This window comes from Molothrus aeneus, chromosome 5 (genome assembly GCF_037042795.1).
Source record: "Molothrus aeneus isolate 106 chromosome 5, BPBGC_Maene_1.0, whole genome shotgun sequence".
Classification (NCBI taxonomy): domain Eukaryota; kingdom Metazoa; phylum Chordata; class Aves; order Passeriformes; family Icteridae; genus Molothrus; species Molothrus aeneus.
The window spans coordinates 15,680,455-15,699,827 of NC_089650.1; the positions used below are offsets into that span (position 1 = coordinate 15,680,455).

Genomic DNA, 19,373 nt, shown 5'->3' on the forward strand with positions numbered 1-19,373 from the left:
CAAAAGATGACATTTAAGCTTCCTGGGAATAAATCCATAAAAATTTTCTCAGTATCAGTTGTGGTATATGAATAAAATAAGTGTGCATTAATGCTAACAGTTTTTCAAAGACAGCAACAGCATCTTAACTGATTTTTAGATCTCCCTTCTGTTTTTCTGTTTTTTATTTCATTTAGGGCAGAAAGGGTTTGTAATTCGTTCTGTTCAATGCAAACTCTGCAAGACCAGATGAACCCATCATGATGGAGATACACATACATACACATATAGATATATTTGCAGTAGTAACAGTGGGATTACATAGAACATAAATCTCTAAAATGAAAAGTCAGATTTCCAAGGGGAAAAAGCACCCCATGAAGAAGTGTGCATTGAGACTGTCACAGAAGTACCATGGGATTTCTTCAGCAGCATCCCCAGCTGGGAGCCATGATTCCCTGGCCTCTTCCCTGGAATATTCTGTCAGAGCTATGCACCCACTCCTTCCACGTGCTCTAACCCTTGGGCTCTGCCATGGGCAAGATGCTGAGCTGCTCGCTCCCACACAGACAAGGAGCTTCCACATCAAATGGGAAATGTGCTGGGAGCTTCCAATTATAAAAGATGTCACAAATGGAGTTCAGGATTGTGTCTGAGGAATTATCTTCAAGATTATATTTTGGAGTTCAGACAAGTGCATTCTGCCTTCATCTCTGAAAGCTATGAAGGGAACACATCCTTGTTTTCTAGTTGGTTTTTTCTCCCCCCAACTCTACCTAACTAGGTGAGTTGCAGATTTTCCACATTACATGAAATTCATAGGAATCTGAATGCATTTGGCTTGCAGTGTTTTGTGAGGATTTACTTTCTCAAGCCCTTAGAATCACAGGATCATTTTGCCTGCAGGAGACCCTGGAGATCATTGAGTCTCACCGAGTCTCAGCACTGCCAAATCCACCACTAAACCATATCCCTTAGTGCCACATCCACACATGCTTTAAATACCTCTGGGGTTGGTGACTCCACCACTTTCCTGACAGACTTCCAATTCTTCAATGAAGAATTTTGTCCTAATGTTGAACTTAAACTTTTCCTTGCACAGGTTGAGGCTGTTCCCTCTCATCCTACTGCTTTTTACTTGGGAGAAGAGACTGATCCCAGCTGCCTTTTCCTGTGTATTTAGTCACATTTTCTTACTTTTAGCAAAGGGTGTTTTTATTCAAGAGTCTGCCCGTAGATCTGAAAAAACTGATTCCTTTTCTGCAGCTCTAAAGATATAAATTTTAACTTAGACAGTGACTACTAGAACTGAGGATTAAAGAACATAATATCCTTTGCAAAATATTACAGCTACTCTTGCCAGCTCCACAGGATCCCCATACTAATAAGAGGGAAAAGCCCCCAGAACAGTGGGAGAACACCTGCAGAAGGAGCTTCCTCCACACACACGTCACCAACTCTGCAGCTCTGGCCTCACTGGTGAGCAAAACCATCTGTACTTTAGGTTCCCCCATGCCTGAGTTCATAGAATCACGGAGTATCCTGAGTTGGAAGGATCACTGAAGTCCAACTCCTGGCCCTGCACAGGCCCCCCAACAATCCCACCCTGTGCATCCCTGAGAGCGCTGTGCAAACCCTCCTGGAGCTCTGGCAGCCTTGGGGCCGTGACCATTCCTGGGGAGCCTGTTCAGTGCCCCAGCACCCTCTGGGGGAAGAACCTTTCCCTGATACCCACCCTGACCCTGCCCTGACCCAGCTCCAGCCGTTCCTGGGTCCTGTCCCTGGTCACACAGAGCAGAGATCAGAGCCTGCCCCTCTTCTTCCCCTCGTGAGGAAGCTGCAGAACTGCTGTGAGCTCTGACCTCAGTCTGCTCTTCTCCAGCTGAACAGACCTAGTGCCCTCAGCTGCTCCATGTGTGGCTTCCCCTCCAGGCCCTTCAGCATCATCTCCATAACCTTACTTCGGACATTCTCTGAGAGCTTTAGATTTTTCTTATATTGTGATGCCCTAACAAAGCGAAGCAGCACCTGTGCAGCCCATAGAGGTGGCTGTGGATCAATCTCACTGGATTTGTGTGCCTGAGCAAAAGCCTCTTTTGTCACAGCTGCAAGTGGAACTGAGTGGGCACAGGCTGCACCAACACGGAGCAGGACAGTGACAGAGGCTCTGTCACATGGAAGAGGCACTGCTGATGTCCATTTGTGTTGTAGAGGTTTCATTTCATTTAATAGGCTCTAGTGGGATCTGCTGGAGGGAAGGAATGCCTGGGAATAGCTGGAACACACTAGTCTTTTGCAGGTGCACCTTGAGGTCTTTGTGCTCAAGGAGCACCTCTCGCTCACACCAGCACTCCAGGGTGTGAACCAGAGCACCGTGACGGGCAGGTTCACTTCAGAAGTGTGCTCCTGGTACTGCCAAAAACCAGCTACAGCTCTGCTCACACACTTCAGCACACTTGTGAAAGTTATCCCTATTTTATGCTACTTTTCACTGATAGATGGGACTGCTCTCTGACCACTATCTGATCAGGATATTCTTTCATGTAAGATCTTTCTCTATTTCCAAGCCTAACCAGCAAGAATGGAGATCTAACCAGTGGAAGAGGCAGCTGTCAGCATCCCTTACACAAGGACATCCTGGAACTAACATGTTTTAAGGATGTAGTAAATCAGTGCTGATGTATGTCTGTGTATACATTACTAACTTGGCAAAATACTCCAAGTCCATCACGTCTATATGTCAAAAAGACCCTGCCCGGGTGAAGACATGCATAGAAGTCGGCTGCATGGAAACTTAGATGGAAAATCCTAAACAAGCCTAAAAGAGTTGCTGTGCTTGGAAACTTACTCTGAATTTCCGTGTATAAAAATGGCATGAAAAGCCCGGCGGCTGCGCTGTATTTGCGGTATCACCACAGAGCACCCAGGCTCGTGCAGCTCTGAAATAAGCCATCGCTGTGTCTCTCGAGTAGTTACTGCACTTGTCCCTGCAGCTCGGGGCTCGCCGGGGATCGAGCCCGACCGGCGAGGCCCCCGTGAGGGGAGCGCGGCGCCGCGGCCACCGCCACCGCCACCGCCGCACATCTCGCGAGAGGCGGCGCGGGGCCGGAGCGGGAACATGGCGGGGCGGGGGCGCTGAGGGGCGGCTGGCGGGGCAGCCCGCGGTCCCTCCCCGGCGCCGGCGGCTCCTCCTCTGCTCACCTCAGCTCACCCCCTGCATGCCGGCGGTGCCGGGGGCGCTGTGGAGCGGGGCACGGGGCCGCCCGCCATGGCCGAAGCAGGAGCGGGAAGCGCCGAGGGCGCCGAGGAGGAGCGGCGGGCGGCGGAAGGTGGGAGCGGGTCCGCCTGAGGAGCGGGCGGTGCGCGCCCCGTCCCCTTCGCCCCTGTCGCGCGTTGCTCCGTGCGTGGGGGGCGATGGCGGGTTCCGTGTGTGGGGTGTGTCTGCCTGTTTGTGTCTGTCTGTCCGTCTGTCAGCCCTCCCGCCCGCCCCGGTGATGTGGCACGGGCGAGTGTTGTTGTGGGGCTGGTGCCCGTGGGGCACTGCCGTCCTTCCGTGAGAGCGCTCGGGGCCGCTCCTGTGCCCGGTGCCGCTCCGGGGCCGCCCGCGTTTGTGGCTCATTCCCGCTGGGCGCTCCGGCTCGCTGCTCCCGCTCGGTGGAGTTCAGTGGAGGTACCTGGAGCGCCCACACGGAAACAGAATCACGGAATGGGGTTGGAAAAGAGCTCTGGAGATGGTCCGATCCACCCCCCTGCCCAGGCAGGGTCACCTGGAGCAGGTGACACAGGAACATGTCCAGGTGGGTCTGGAATGTCCCCGGAGAGGGAGACTCCAGGCCCTCCCTGGGCAGCTGTTCCAGGGCTCTGCCACCCTCAGTGTGCAGAAATTCTTCCTCAGGCTGAGGTGGAACTTCTTGTGTTTAGTTTGTGGCCATTGCTCCTTGTCCCTGGGCAGCAGTGACAAGAGCCTGGCACCGTCCCTTTGGCATCTGCCTGTGTAATGGTCACTGTGCTGTATTGGTGTGACAGATGTGTCATCATACTGATGCCATGTGCACTAAAAATCTGGGGGTTTTGGGAGGTTTTTTTTTTTGTTTTTTTCTTTAACTAAGTTTGTAGTTCTCTGTTTCTCGTACACACGTAGCCTTGCATTCCTAAAACTCTAGTATGATTTTTCTTTTTTTTTGGTAGGTAAACATAATTTAGTATTTTAGGTATAGTGATTCTGGCTTTTCTCTGTGTGTATATGTGTGCCCACGCTTGTATGGCGACCAAGGTTTGATCTTTCCGTGTTTTTAATCATAAGTTTCTGATACTAAATCAAGGCTGGTTGTAAACTACCAGCTGCTGCTCGTGTTTCTGCTTGGAAACGAGTAGAAGGGAGCGTTTTGCACGGGGTGTGGGGAAACACAAATGGTCCGATCCCTCCTGAGCCATCACTGCAGCTCTGTGTAGTTAGCACCAATTCTCCTAGGTTTAGTAGTTGTTTTCTAAATGCCTCTTGGGTTGTGTGTGCTTTAATGTATGTGGGGATCCTTGTTGTCTCAAATCCTTGACGTTTTTCTGTCTGTGCTGCTTGATTGTTTAAATACTGTTGTAAAATTCTGTGGCAAATAATGTAGTGTTTGAAAACAAAGTGGTGGTGGTGGTGGGGGGGGGGTTTTGTAGTGCTTTTGCAGTCTGCTCAACTGCGCTTAAAACTTAAGATACATTGTTTCTATATCATGCATATACTGAGAGGAGAGAAAATCATTAAAACGAAGAAACCCCCAAATGCACTGGCATTTCCATTTACAAGTAGATTTGGGAAATCCGTGAACCACAGGCTTTCATGTTTTACTGTGAGATTAACCCCCATCCCTGCTTTCTTCTGGTGCCTATGTTTATACCTGTTCTTTTAGTGGTTTTAAAGAAACAAGTTTTGAGCTTCTTTGTTTTTAAGACAAAAGTATCTAAATTGTTTGTGGGATATGGCCACACTAAACTTACCTGCCTGCCTAGTAGTTTTTAGGGTGGTTTTTTTTCCACTTGAATGTACACCTTATTGTTGGTACATTTGCCCATTATGAAAAACAAACTCTAAACTCAAACTCTAACTCTTGGACATTTCACATCCAAGAATCAAATTCATTGTAAGAAGAAATAATATAGTGGGTGATTTTGGAAGTGAATCATTGTGGACTTTTGAAAATTCCCTGTTTGGACTGCAGGGCCAGCTAAAACCATGGAAGTTCTGCAGCTCACTTGATAGGACTCAGCATTTTGCAATCATATGATTCCAAAACTTACAAGAAAACAACTGTCCACCATTTTTCTAGGAGTATATAATTGGAGAGGATTTGTGGTTTGCTTTTTGTTTGTTGGTTGTTTTTCCCAGAAATGAGCTATGATATATGAGACTCCTGATTCCTATCAGTGCTTTCTACCTGGTGCGAACATGAAAGTGCCTGGGAAAACAGGGTACCCTTTCCAGGCCTTGGGGAGGAGCTTTTCATTAGCTGGCTCCTGCCTTATTTTATCTTTTAATACACTGATAGATTTGGCCAAATATTTTGTGTTTGAAATCTGTTAAGTGAATGTGTCATTTAACTGGTAAGTCGTGATTTTGACTGCTTCTCTTCCAGGTAATAAAAATGAGTAAAAATAGATGCAGAGAGCAATCATTTGCTTGTGTTATTATTTGATTTAAATGTATGTAATTCAGAGTGCTTTAATTTTTTCCTTTTTTCATTTTGTGAGATTAAAACCAAATCCAATGTTCTTAGAAGAGTTTATTCTCTGGATAGTGTTGTTCATAAGATGCTTTCATTACTAAATTCTCTGTATCTTGCTCCTGCATTGCACATGCTTATAAAATTTGGGGAAAGAATAAGCTGCTTTAGTCCATACATTTCTACTGTTTTCAGAACTTCATTCCAAAGATTGTTGTCCCAGCTTTCAATATGAGGTACTGTAGGTGATGAGCTTGATGCCAGACTTGCTATAAGTTTGAAAATGCTTTTCCTGGCCTGTTTTAAAGGTCTAAAATAGATAAATTCAAAGAATTTTTAGTACAACTCTCAGCTATGTGTAGAAAACATGGTTCTTTGTTGTACAGGTCTTCAGATGTGCAGGACCTTAGGCTGATGTCACAGCACCTGTAACCTTCTTTCTCATACACTCCTGTACGTGTGCAGGCTGTGTGTGTCACTGTCACCCTCTCTAATGAATCTCTGCAGCAAGAATTCACTAAATAAACAAAAAGTTTAGAAATTTAACTCCATAGTAAAATAAAACCATTCACATGGTGTGGAGTTGTTTGCCTCTGTCAGTGTGAAGCCATTCCCCCTTGTCAGGAGTCTCTCTCCATCTTTCCTGTGGGCTCCCTTCAGACACTGCAAGGCCACAATGAGGTCACTCCAAAGCCTTCTCTTCTCCAGGCTGAACAATTCCAATTCCCTCAGCCTTTCCTCCCAGCAGAGCTGCTTTGTCTCACATCTTAAAAAAAAAAAAAAAAAAACAAACAAAAAAGTCCCCAAACAAACAAAAAACCCAACCAACCAACAAACAAACAAACCCACAAAAAAACCCCAACAAAAATAAACCCCACAAAAAAATTATGTTGATTGTGACAGAACTTTACGGTCTAAAAGGAACTGCTCTGGCTGGGCTGCAGAACCCTCAGGTGCCACTTCACACGGGCTTACCACAGAATTTGGAGTTCTTGAAAATTGACAGAGCTCAGATTCCTGGCTGGAGGGTTTTGTGCATACCACATACACACCTTTGGGAAATACACATTTTAGTAGTCTGTGGTATTCGTGATCTTAGAAATCTGAATTCAAAGCAGCCTCTTTCTTCTCCTTTCCTTTGAAAGTGTTTCAAAATAGGAAGCTGGATTAAAAGTTCCTTATTTTTGGAAAGGTTGTGCCAGTGCTAACACATTATTAATTTAGTTAGCTGCAGAGCTACCACATTTCTCCAAGACTCACTTATTCCCAGACTATGGAAAGTGTCACCATAAGCTTTATAAATGTACTTCTTTAATGATATTTTATTTCAAGCCCATTTTAGTGTAATATCTTGGTAGCTGAATTTGGATGTTCTTTTTTAAACTGGCTAATAAATGAGGGCTGACTGACAGCTCTTTTAATTAATTTATTAATGCTACATGACTTGTATCTTCCTGCTGATTTTTGGAGTATCCTGCTAATATGTATCCTGCAAACCTAGACAGAAAAACAACCTCTGATAGGGGTGGGTGGTGTTGAGGTAGTGCATAATTAGGCCAATAATTTGGAAAGCCTGTCTTGGGCTTGAACTTGTTGCATGTGATGCAAACAGGTGCTGTCTGCAGCTCTTAGGTTTAATAATTGTGTGATATTTCTGTACTTGGGGTGGGTTTTATCTCACTTATCTTTAGATGTCCAAGTCTGAGGCAGTTCCTTTGGTCCCTGTGTAATTACTGACTAGAGATAGGCACTCTTGGGCTGTATCTCATCTAACCAACTGGAGGAATCTATTTTAGATTGAGATGAATCACCCTAGAACTGTTTTATTTCATCTAGCCAAATGTAGGAATCTATTCTGGGGAGAGATGAATCACCCTAGAAATGTCTTCCTTCCTTCAAGAGGGATCAGAATGGCTACTTCAGATGTGGACATCATTATTGGTTCACATGAATTTCCCTTTTTATGACTGGTGGAGTTTGGCCATAAACCTTTTATATAAGCTTGTGTTTGCTTAGGAATTGAAAACCTTAAAACTGTTGGTCGTGAAAACAGCTCAGGAATGTGACATGGGATTAGAAAATATTATTGTCAGTAATTGTAAAAATGTGGAGTCTCCCAAGCCTTGTTTCTCAATGCATTGGATGGGATTGACACAGAAACTTTGCTGACACAGGAATATGGCTGATTTTGTTTGTCTTTGTATCTCCCCCCAAACAGTAGTTTCATGCAGCTCCTTGGCAGTTGTTCCCTTCTTTGCCAGCCCCTTGGGGACTCTAATTATTATTTCTTTTCCATGTAGAAAAAACACAAGAGTAGGGGATGCTTTTGTTACAAGAAGTATGTATTGATAACCATCCCTTAAATATTTTGTTTGCCCAGTTATGAAACACACTAAAATGAGTGTTCAACTAACAGTTTTTTCATTTCACATACACTTACTGGGAAGGAGCCATCTTTCATATGTGTTTGTACTGTTTGGATGGTCTTTGCTTTTTCACAGAGGGAATAATTCCAGTGGAGGAATTCCTGTATTATTCTCGTTATTTTAATCTGTCCCAATGTGCATAATATGCTTTAAAAATATTTTTGATTTGTAATATAGATAAGCATATAGGCTTAATGCTGAGAGACAGACATAGATTATAATAGACATGTATTTGAGGAACTGTTCACTCGCCATTAAAATCTGGTTATCAGTATTCCAGGGCATTAGCAATGGAATGAACAGTAATAAAAATGTCATTTCTCAGCTGGAATTTTATTTGGCTTGCAAACCAGACTAGTGTGAATAACAGCCTTTAGGATGGTCAAACAAAACATCTCTAGTTGACTTAAACTGTTTCTAGTAGTTTTAGAATTCACTAATGATTTTGGTTTTATAGAAACATCAACTTGTGATAAAGATTGGTCTTTCTGGATATTATTTCTCATGAAGCAAGTGTGCTATGAAATTGGGAATTATTTCAGTTTCCTTCATGTGTGTTTAGAGGTGTTTGTTGTGATGCCAGTGGTATGAAAATATTCACAGAAAATGCAAGTATAAGAAATTCAGCCAGGTGCTTAAATGACAGGTAAAAATCCAACTTTTTCTGATCGTCGAAGCCCATCCTGGTTTTTGGGGTACATTCTAGACCATTCTTTTTGTGAACCTAAAGATTGTGAAATTCATTATTCAGCTCTCCCACAGCAGTGTAGCCAGAGAGGGAAGGAAATCTTTCAGCACAGCCTACACAAGGTTGGGGCACTCCAGGGAGAGAGTGAGCACCCTGGAATCCCCCAGTATCATAATGATGGCCTTTATGGAGCCCTCAGAGATTATTTTCCATCACCCTTCCTGGCTTCTCAAAGCTGCCTTGGCTTTAGGAGCTGTTTCTGCCCACTTCTTGCTCAGTGAGTGATAGGTATTAAAAAGATTTGTTCACTTCTGTTTAACTCCACATAATCACTGTTCAGCTATGCTTGGTTGTTCTGAAGCGTTAAATTTATTTCTCTGTTTATTTTCTTTTGCAATGTTGAGGGGGATTTGGGTTTGGTTCATGGGCTTTTTAAGAATAGATATATATGTGTATATATATATGTGTGTATATAGTGTATATATATATATATGTATATAGTGTATATATATATATATATATATATATATATATATATAAAGACTATAAGCTGTATGCTGAGCATGTCAGGGATCAGTACAGATTCTTAACCTTACATTTTTGTCCAAGATCAGCCACCCATCATACTGGCGTTTAGTTTGTCCCAGGGATAGTGTTAAGGATTCAATTTATCACCTAATAATTGTAGTGTGGAAGTTCTTAATAGGTCACTGTTACTGGTAATCTGAATATATTTTGTTTTCTCACTTAAGAATAATGAAAATGGGTGTTGTTAGTAAAGGTAGAAGAGATAACTGCAGTATTCAGAAATTGTTGCTTGGGTGTGAGGAAAAAAACCTAGTTGCTTAATGATATTGAAGAGAAATTGGAAAACCTGTAAAAGAGGCCTTGGATTTTGTTCCTTTAAAGGGAAGTGTTTGGAAAGCAGGCTGGCCATCTGTGTGCAGAGCAGTATTTAGGTCAGTGGGTCTGTGCTGTCCTGCTTTGTTCCAGGACGAAAGGATCTGTTGTGCTGAAGGCATTCTGGTCTTGGAACCATGTAGGTTGCTGTTTAGTAAGTACTCTTTTATGAATATTCATCAAGACTGATTATACTTCAATAGCTTAATCAGGAATTATAGGATGCTCTGACCTGGGCAAATTAAAACTGCTCCTTTTAAATAAACAATTCCTTTGCATCTGTTAGCATTTTTTGTTTGTTTTGGAATTGTGTTAATAACAGAAATATCAAATGAAACTTTTAAGGAGACTCATCATAAAAATATTTCAGACAGCTACCACTGTCTTATAGAAATACTTATAGTATTTATAATGTAATTTCTTTAATATATTTTTAATATCCCTAATTTGAATTTGATGTGCATTTGAAATAACTAGATTTTCTTGGGGTCATAGTTGTCCAAAGGTTGTCACGTATTTGTCAAGTATTTGTTGATTCTTTGTTTTTATCTCTTTTTTTTGAAACTTCCTGTGTGACTTAATGAGTTAAAGAGCTTTCTAAAATAAAACAGGGGCTGACTTTGTGTTGTCTGATTTGATAGAGAGAGGATTAGTGGAAGACCAGGCAAGCTGTTGTTGGAGTATTAGCCTATTTTCATTTAACTCACCAGAGCTGTATTCCAACACCAAATGAAAACCTAGAAGGTCATTTTTCTGGTGTGAGATGTGTTTACATCTAAGAGGGGGAAAAAATATCATTTGTATCATTGTTTTTGCACATTTCTACATTTTTGCAAACAGCACAAATGCTAAAAAAAGAGAGAAGGCTCACAAGAAATTGTCCAGATTTTCTTCTTGCTGGATTTTCAAAGTAATCCTCTTGGTTTTTGCAGCCTGCTAGAAGCAGGAGATGCTCACTTCCTTAAATGACATCTCTTCATCTCTCATCTGTCCTCACTGGCACATGACGCCTAAAGGAGTTCCTGCATTTGCTGAAGCAGAGTTAAATCTGGCTCTTTGCCTAAACATCAGCTGGGTGATTCTTTGTGATAGCTGCATTGACACAGAAAAACAGTGTAATAGTGCTCATGTTCCTTGAGACTGTTCTCCTTTCCCACTAGGTTGCTAGGATTGCTTTGGCTTGTGATTTCTCTTCTGTCCTTTCCAGAAACAACAGTTTTCCTTAAGAGGAGAATTGTGAAGGGGACTTGACAAGTTTTTGAGGCTCTTCCAACTTCCATGGCAGATGTTCTGTGTAATTGTGGATTTTGTGTCAGGAATATGATTATAGCAAACTTCCATTTTTTGGATATCCCACTTGATTAAAAAACAGTTCACAATGTCTTTTTAATTTTCATTTAGTTTGAGCCACAGTATTTTGATCTGCTGACAAATGGCACAGCTGGTGATCTTGCAGCAGGATGTCTGAGGTGGGGGAATTGAAGTGCAAAGGTTGTGTGAGGGGAGAGCTGTTCTATGTTGCCTTGGTGTGTTGATTGGGTTGGTGAGATCATTGCAGCACTGTGGGAAGGTGTGCACTCTTTGCTGGACTTGGCTTGTGGCAGTGCAACCTTGGCTTTTTGTGTCAGAGACACAGAAGCCACACACAGACAGCTTTTTGTCCCAGTGGGGATGAGAGTGGATGCAGAGTGCTGCAGCTCTTGCTGGACACTGAGCCTGTATTCTCGCTGCCAGACAAGTTCTCAGTGGATGGGAGCCCGTGCGTGGCCTGCGGAGGGCCCAGCCTCATGAATCCTGTCCCCAAGGCTGCCAGCACCACTGCTTTCAATGCTGCCCTGCCTGACATCCCAAGGAAACGCAAGGGAAGTGATTCTGATAACCAGTAAGTGAGTCAAATCTCCATGTCTCAACCTGAGACACTTGTCTGTTGTTTGTGCAACATGGTCGCTGTCTTTCCTTTTCCTCTTCCTCCCTCCTTTCTAATCCTCTTTCCTTTGTTCATTACCATTACATTTACAATGTCTTCCAAATGTGGTTTTTGACAGTCCCCGATTATTAAAAATAGAAAAAATAATCCTTAAATCCAAGGGATATAGGGAGGATTCTGTAATGCCATTTCCTGGCCTGAAGTGTCTGGATAATGTGCCTCTAATGCTGAAATTTCAATCCTAATTTTTAAGGTTTTTTTTTCTTCTTTGCCTACTAGTAAAAGCAAGTTCTTAAGTTGCTTGAAGTTTCCCAGGCACATACTAGAATTTTACCTTCAAGCATGAGACAAGATTATTGATTGAATTGTTTAATCTAGAACTGCTGCTTCAGTGACCAGAGCAGCCATTTCCTTAAATGTGGAGACAGACCTGTAACCTAAAAATGGGGACTGTCCTCTTGTAGTGCTCATTCCTTTCAAGTGGGTCATACCTGACTGCTGAGGGGACACTGTCAACTGTTTTATCCTGTTCTATAACTGTCAAAAAGATGCCAGTTAATCAAAAAAGTGATGTGTTCAAAGTTTTGTAAATCAGGCAGAAGTAAGGGACACAAGGTGCAGGTGTAGTGCAGTACTACTATCTCTAAGCTAGTGCAGAATATCCATGTTTAAAAAGGTGGAGAATAGGAGATGTACATGTATTTGTGATTATTAAAGCTCTTTAATCACTGCTTCTCCCATATGTAGTCCATTGATCTGCAGTAGCTGTACTGTGGGTGTTGATGTAATTGCCAACTTGGAGATTCAAGTGTATTGTGTGGATAACTGAAAACTCCAGCAATATGTTAGTTTCTGGGGAAAAAAAATAGTCTCCATTCTTTTTCAGTATCACTTTTTGATTTTTACCTGCTCAGTAAAAGTGTTGGTTTCTTGGTAATGTTCCCCTGAGGTTTGGATCATCAGAGGGTAATGATCCCCTGAGGTATCTCTCAGATAAAAAAAATTATTGTCCAAGTTGAAAAATTAATTGAAGAAGTACTGGCTAATAAGAATTAGTGATTAGATTCTAGGACTAATGATCTTGCTGAAAATAACCTATCAAGTGGAGTTACCATTAAATTTTTTCTGTGACTTTGTTTTTTTGGGTCTATCAAGTCATCTTGTTGTGCTTCAAACTCCATTTTACTTACATTGTGATCTGTTTCTGCAGGGATACAGTTGAAGTTGATGGTGATCCTCAGAAAAGGTACCTTTTGTGAATGAATCCATTTCTGTTTTGAGTTCTGTGAACTTGTCACACTTTGCTGTTTGCCTAGATGAGCTGTGGGGTTCCTTGAGGAGTGCTTCATCCCAGGGCAGGTCTGTGTACAGCACAAGGTGATAAACATTTAGTTAAGGAACAGGATGGACAGGTCCATTCAATGTTAAAGGTTCCTGATAGTTCTTTCTAAGATGATGCTCTTACCAAACTTGTTAGTATTGAAGTTTAGAGTGGGAAGGAGTGAAAAGTGCCAGTTCAATAAGAAGACTTAGGGAGGCGAAGGAAATATTCTCATATTCTTCCACGATTGGTGAATGTAAACATTTTTGTTAGTTGTTACCTTTTAAGGTGTTTTTAAAATTACAACTATGATAACTGTGTTAAAATAATGCTGTTACAAGGTGGCTATGCAGCATAAGCAAACCCTTTGTGGAATATATGTGCCAGGAGGGTTGTTAATTACATGGTTACTTTGTTGCATTTTCTTTTTCTGTATCTGGAAAAAGATACCTTACTTGGGTAATATTTGTTTGTAAGTAGCCATGCAGTGTTTTTATAGAATGAACTGTTTCCCTTGGAAGGGACCTGCAATGATCATCCAGTCCAATAGCCTGAGCACTTCAGGGCTGACCAAAGGTTAAGGCACATTGTAAAGGGCATTGTCCAAATGCCTCTTCAACACTGACAGGCCTGGGGCATTGACCACCTCTCCAGGAAGAGAGGTGTTCCCATGTTTCCCCACCTTCTTGGTACGGAAATGCTTCCTAATGTCCAGTCCAGACCTCCCCTGCACAGCTTTTAAACCATTCCCATGTGTCCTCTCCTTGGGTACCTGGGAGAAGAGCTCAGCACCTCTCTGTGCACTTCCCCTCCTCAGGAACCTGCAGAGAGCAAGGAGGTGGCTCAGCCTCCTTCTCTCCAAACTAGACAAACCAGGAGTCCTTGGCCACTCCCCACAGGACATTCCTTCTATCCCTTTCATCAGCTTTGTTGCCTTTCTCTGAATTCCTTCAGGGACCTTCCCATCTTCACCAAACACCTTCTCACATTTTGGGGCCCAGAAGTGCACACAATATTCCCAGTGAAGGCACAGCAGTGCTGAGGACAGCAGGACAATCACCTCTTTGCCCATCTGGTGTTTGATAAGCCCAGGATGTGCTTTGCCCTCTGACTGCCTTGAACTGGGCCTGCTCTCAGACAGCACCTCCAGGTCCTTTTCTGCAGAGAAGTCACTCTTTGGTACATAGCCTAAAGAGGAGTGTAAAAATCTTTCTTTGGGGTTAAATTGGTTGTTTCTTTGTGGATTTTTTCCATAGTGCTCATCATGAAAAGTGTGACTAAAAACCCCACCTTTTCTGCCTTTAAAACATATGCTTCCATTTTAGAAGAAATGGGGAAGTATATTTAATAAATCAATTGAGAAAGTAGAGAAAAGCTGGTGTTCTTTATTTTTACTGATTGATCCCCATTCTGTCCTTTATAGTGCCAATTAAATATACCCACAATATAGCCATAAAGTAGAATTTCACCCTCTGTTCATGTAGTCAAGGTGGTTTTAATTTAGCTATTCATATCAGCAACACCACAGCTGTTAGGACAGAGGCTATAAAAATCCATTGAAGGCTAGGACTGATTGCTTGAGCAGCAAATTTGTGCTAGATTTTTTCCCCAAGTGGAGCTCCTGAGGGAGAAGGAAAGTTAATTAATAGGGCACATGCTGCATTGCAGCTGGTGTGGCTCCTCCTTACCTCTTCCCTTATGGTCGTTGAATGTGAATTCTGTTGGAATTCACAGTATATGGATATTTCTGGTAAGTTTATTTTAAAATGGAAGGACAATATTAGTTATTGCTAACTTGTCTAAATCTGAAACAATTTCAGTGAATGAAAGTCTTGGGGTGTTGTGAGCCAAACCTCCTCCTGTGTTTGGGTTTCTCAGACTGTCTAGAAGATTGCTGGGTTCCAGTGAAATCCCAGATTCTGCCTTGTTAGTTTGGCTTCTGGATCCTCACTGGGTTCAGTGCTCAGTTACAGGTGGCAGCAGCTTTTGGCACCTTTCCTGAAGCTGTAATCTCCAAGGATCCTCCTGCTTCAGTTTCCTTGTGGGAGACACCTGCTGCCTGCTTGGCCTCTCCTCTTGATTCTTATGGTATCAAGGCCATGAGTTCTTCACAAAGAGTGGGGAACAGTGCAGTGAGCATAGGGAAAGAAAAGCTCATTGCCTTGTTTGAATCATCCTTTATAGTTTCCTGTTGCAGAGTGTTTATTGTGCTGCAGACACTTAAGACTGTGTTTCATTTACAGTTTTATTACTTTATGACTTCCCAGTCATTGTTGTAGGGTATGGAAAATAGCTTAGGTTTTTTGGGTTTTTTTAAATGTAATTTAGGATTGCTTATTTTATAACTTGGCAATAAGATATGAGAAATAAAAACATTAATAGATAATTTATCTTATAAAACTTGAAACAAAAAAATAAAATCAAGTCTAGTCTAAAGTTATTTGAGTGTGCCAGTAATGTTGTTGTCTCCAGAATAAAAAAAGCCCCAGAACTATGAACCATCCCTTTAATATGTTCACACAACTGTGAATATTGCCAGTTGTGCTCTGGTCTCTTTCTGTTATGCATCACTTGCTAGGTCAGTTATGGTTGAGAGATTTTGTGGGTTTGCTTTTGCTGGAGCCACAGTAAATTTGTAGCATTTTTCTATCTTCTGGAATTTGTGGGAGGAAAGAAGTGCCTAGTATTAAATATGTAATGTAAAACTCTGTATCTTGTTTTTTCTAGGAGTGAAGATGAAGAACATGTTAAAGTAAAAGATTTCAGGTACTCATTTTCAATAGAAATATGTTTTGCTAGTGAAGACTGAAATTAAGTAGTAAAATATAAGTAAAATAGTAGTAAATAGTAAAATATGAGTTTGTGGATAACATTCATTGAAACTTTATCAAACATTTAACAGTAAGCTTTTCCTTTTCCTTGCTAAATGTACAGTAATTTTTAAAGCCTCCTTGAGGATTTTATTTGCTAATAATTTTGGTAAAAGTTGCTGCAGGATATCTCAGTTGGTTTAGCAAAAACATGAGGTTGAAGTTTTTAAGGTGAGAATTAAATGCAGTACACTCAAGTCGTGTAAGGAGCTGATCCTTCATCTGTATGAATTTGAGAATTGTTTTTTCTAGATTTGTCTGCTTCTGGAGGTATTTAGAATTTATTCAACATGGAAATGGATTTGGCTAAAGCACAACAAAGATTTTTTGTTCTATAACAAGCTTTTGTGTAGGGAATTATTCAAGATTTGCCATTGAACTTTGAATTCACATAAACTGAAATTCACATAGAGCACTTGCAAGATTTGAAATGTTGTGTGACCACAGTTCAGCCAAACAAATATTTTAAACTACAGACAAACCACGTAGTAAAACCAGAGCTGTGCTGTAAAGTTGATTTAAAAATAAGTCTTTCATTTTTCATGTGAGCAGAGATGTCAAACCAGAAATACATAATGCACTCAGCATGCTGTCAGAAGTATTATTTATATAGTATGTTAGCTAGTAATTATGAAGTGTTCCTGTAATTGAAACAAAATTAAAGAAACTAAAATGTTCCAAGATATATTTACAGTTTCACTTAAAAATTATTTTTTCTTCACAGTGTTCCAGATTGCTCTATAAGATTGTAGTACATTGCTTTAATGGCTTCTGTGTGGTATTGTTAACTTTTTTCCTGACTTTTTGGTGCATTAGTTGGAGAGAAAAAGAATCAGTACAAAAGTGTCTGGAGGTTTGCTTATCAGTTATCTCCTTCCAGTATTATTTGTCTCTAGCATATTGTGGAACCTGCTTTTCTCCCTTTTGCCTTTGTGGCTGTGGCAAGCAACAGAAGGCTTTTTCAATCATTCAGTCATCCCCTGAATTTCTGCACCCACCTGACTGTTTTTTTATAATTCCTTATTGACCCTCAGAGATGTGGAAGGTTGTTCCCTTTCCTGGAATGCATGTATCTGTCTTCCTGAAGTTCACAGTTCAAGGAGCATACCCAGGATATTACTTGATTGTTCTTACCTGACATAAAGGAAGAGTTGGGTGAACCCATAGATGTAAGCATAACTCAAAAAATTAAATCTCGTAGAAGGCTTTTGAGAGAGAAAAGCTAACTGCTTGGCAGAATGACCCAGAATTAGTTGTGAGGTGAAGGCTTTTTTTTTTTTGGAAAAAAAAAATTAAAATAGTAAAAATAGTATTCAGGTAGATCTTTAAAACTGTACTTTGCTCTTTCTCAACAGGCCAGGTGTAGTTAACTTTATTGCCTTTAATAGCTTCCGTTGCAGTATGCCTACAAGGAAAAGTTTTGGAGATCAGTTAACCAAAACTTATTCCTCATTTTGCATGACTATACTACTGTGTCTGGCCTCTATCAGAAAGAAAAATCTTCTGGGCTTTAATTGAGTGGCTGGCCTGTCTTCTGGGTAAGGAGGAAGAGAGTGAATGAAACTTTCCTTGATCTGCTGGAGGGTGTTAGAGGGGAGGAGATGGGCTGAAAAGCTGACATAGTGCACTAGAAAGAAGTAAAGAAAAGGTGACCTGAGCTATAAATGCACTTGTGATGTGCAGCCATGTGCCCTAGAAGGAGTTTTCTGATGAAAACTCACTGAGAAGAGAAGCTCTTTCTGTGGCTGAGTTCTTGACAGGCTTACCAAGAGAGGAAACCTGAGACAGCCTTTGTACCACCTTATCAGGAAAGCTTTCTGAGATACTTCTGGTCAATTACACAAGGCACAACTTTTTTTTTTCAGTTTCCACTCCATCTCTTAGAAGCATGTGGAAAAGTAATGTTTATTGCTGTGGGGTTTCTTAAAGGGCAGCAGAATGAACACCCTGTCTTAGTTACACAGGCCAGGCAGAGGTGGGAGCAGGAATGTCTTTCATTGATTCCCAATGACATCAAGAGTTCTCTGGGATACACTGAGGTGTCCAAGTCATCACTTGCATGGCAAGGGTCACAAGAAAAGTGTAAGTTCTAGAAGTCTTCATGACCTCTTGTTCCTGCCAAATATAATCAAATTGTTGCTTGGGATATCTCTTCTCCTCAGTATTTCCCATTATTATTGGGACCATTTCATCTTTGTTGAAGTGAATCCAATTCAATTGTCCAATACAAGTAGCATATGAAAAACTGCTTCAGTGCAGTACTACTGGTGATAGTTTCATTCCCAAAATGAAATTGAATATTATGGGGACAGTCATGTGTCCTACATCACTCTTTAAAAATAATTTTTCTTCTTAGAGAGGCTCACAGTCAGACAGAGAAAAGAAGAAGAGACAAAATGAATAATTTGATAGAGGAATTGTCTGCCATGATACCACAGTGCAATCCCATGGCCCGAAAGCTGGACAAGCTCACAGTGCTACGGATGGCTGTGCAGCACTTGAAGTCTTTAAAAGGTGAGTTTGGGAAACATCATCCTGTAAATCCTTGTTCTAGTAGGAGTTGTTGTGTGTATCTTCCCAGGTTTTAAATAAACCAAGAGTATTTTATTTTACGTTTCCTTACTGTATTTAGTTCCGAGTCTGCTCCTCGTTTAAATGTACATGTCTGTAGCTGTCAGAATGTAATTTTAAGTTTTTGCTTAGTAGAGCAGAAAAAAAGCCACCCTTCAGTTTCTGATATTTCCTGTCTGCTCAGGGCATGCCTTGCTCTTGGGTTACTCCTTGATCCTTTTTAGAAGGTACAGGAGTCAAAAGGAAGATTGCAAGACAGAAAATAATTTAACAAAATGGTCAATGAGTTTGATTGCATTAAAGTCTTAAAAACCCTCACATGGTAGGTAGTAGCAAGAAACAGAAACTACTGATAGCCCAGTCAGCTGAGAAAGTTAATAATGGATCTTAGGGAACGCTTTAGTGTGAGGATCAGCCCAGGAAATATTCTTTGCTCTCCTTTTGCTATTGCTAGGTTTTTGGATTTTTTTTTTCCCCTCTCCCCCGAAAAAATATATCCAAATAAACTCTGCAATGTGCAACTTGTATCAGCTGCACAGAACATTTAGGTGTTTTGGCACCACTGTTTCAGAATAATAATTTGGTCAACTCTAAGCAAAGATCAAAGACCCTCTGCCTTGCAAAACCTGCTGATTATGAATAAACAGGTCTAAGGAGAACCCAGTTAGTTTTGGGTCAAAGAAGTGTAGAAAATTAATTAAGTTGCTGCCTTGGCAGTAATAAAATCATAGAAATGGCTTAGGTGTAAAGGGTTTTGAGGTTTTTCTAAAGGACTGAGAGTCTGCATGAAGTCATGTGTATTTAAAATTAAATACAAGATTAAATACAACCAGCAGGAAATAATGTAAACCAGCAGGACAGTAACTGCACTTGCAGTTTAAACAAGAAATCTTCAGCTCAAGCATTTGTATTTTAACAACAGGATGTTAATGCTGGACTTCACCCAGCACAGTTGTATTTACCTCAAAACAAATGGTTTAAGA

At 41.3% G+C, this 19,373-nt stretch overlaps 1 protein-coding gene across 1 annotated transcript in view; it reads left to right on the forward strand.

Annotated features, from left to right (window-relative positions):
- The first annotated feature begins 3,067 nt into the window (after positions 1-3,067).
- BMAL2 (basic helix-loop-helix ARNT like 2) overlaps positions 3,068-19,373 on the forward strand; it is a 32,306-nt gene continuing 16,000 nt past the window's right edge. The window contains 7 exon segments of the mRNA XM_066549788.1: positions 3,068-3,103; positions 3,105-3,192; positions 3,195-3,308; positions 11,436-11,583; positions 12,839-12,874; positions 15,677-15,715; positions 18,176-18,333. Coding sequence (XP_066405885.1) covers positions 3,098-3,103; positions 3,105-3,192; positions 3,195-3,308; positions 11,436-11,583; positions 12,839-12,874; positions 15,677-15,715; positions 18,176-18,333 — 589 coding nt within the window. The 5' untranslated portion in view covers positions 3,068-3,097.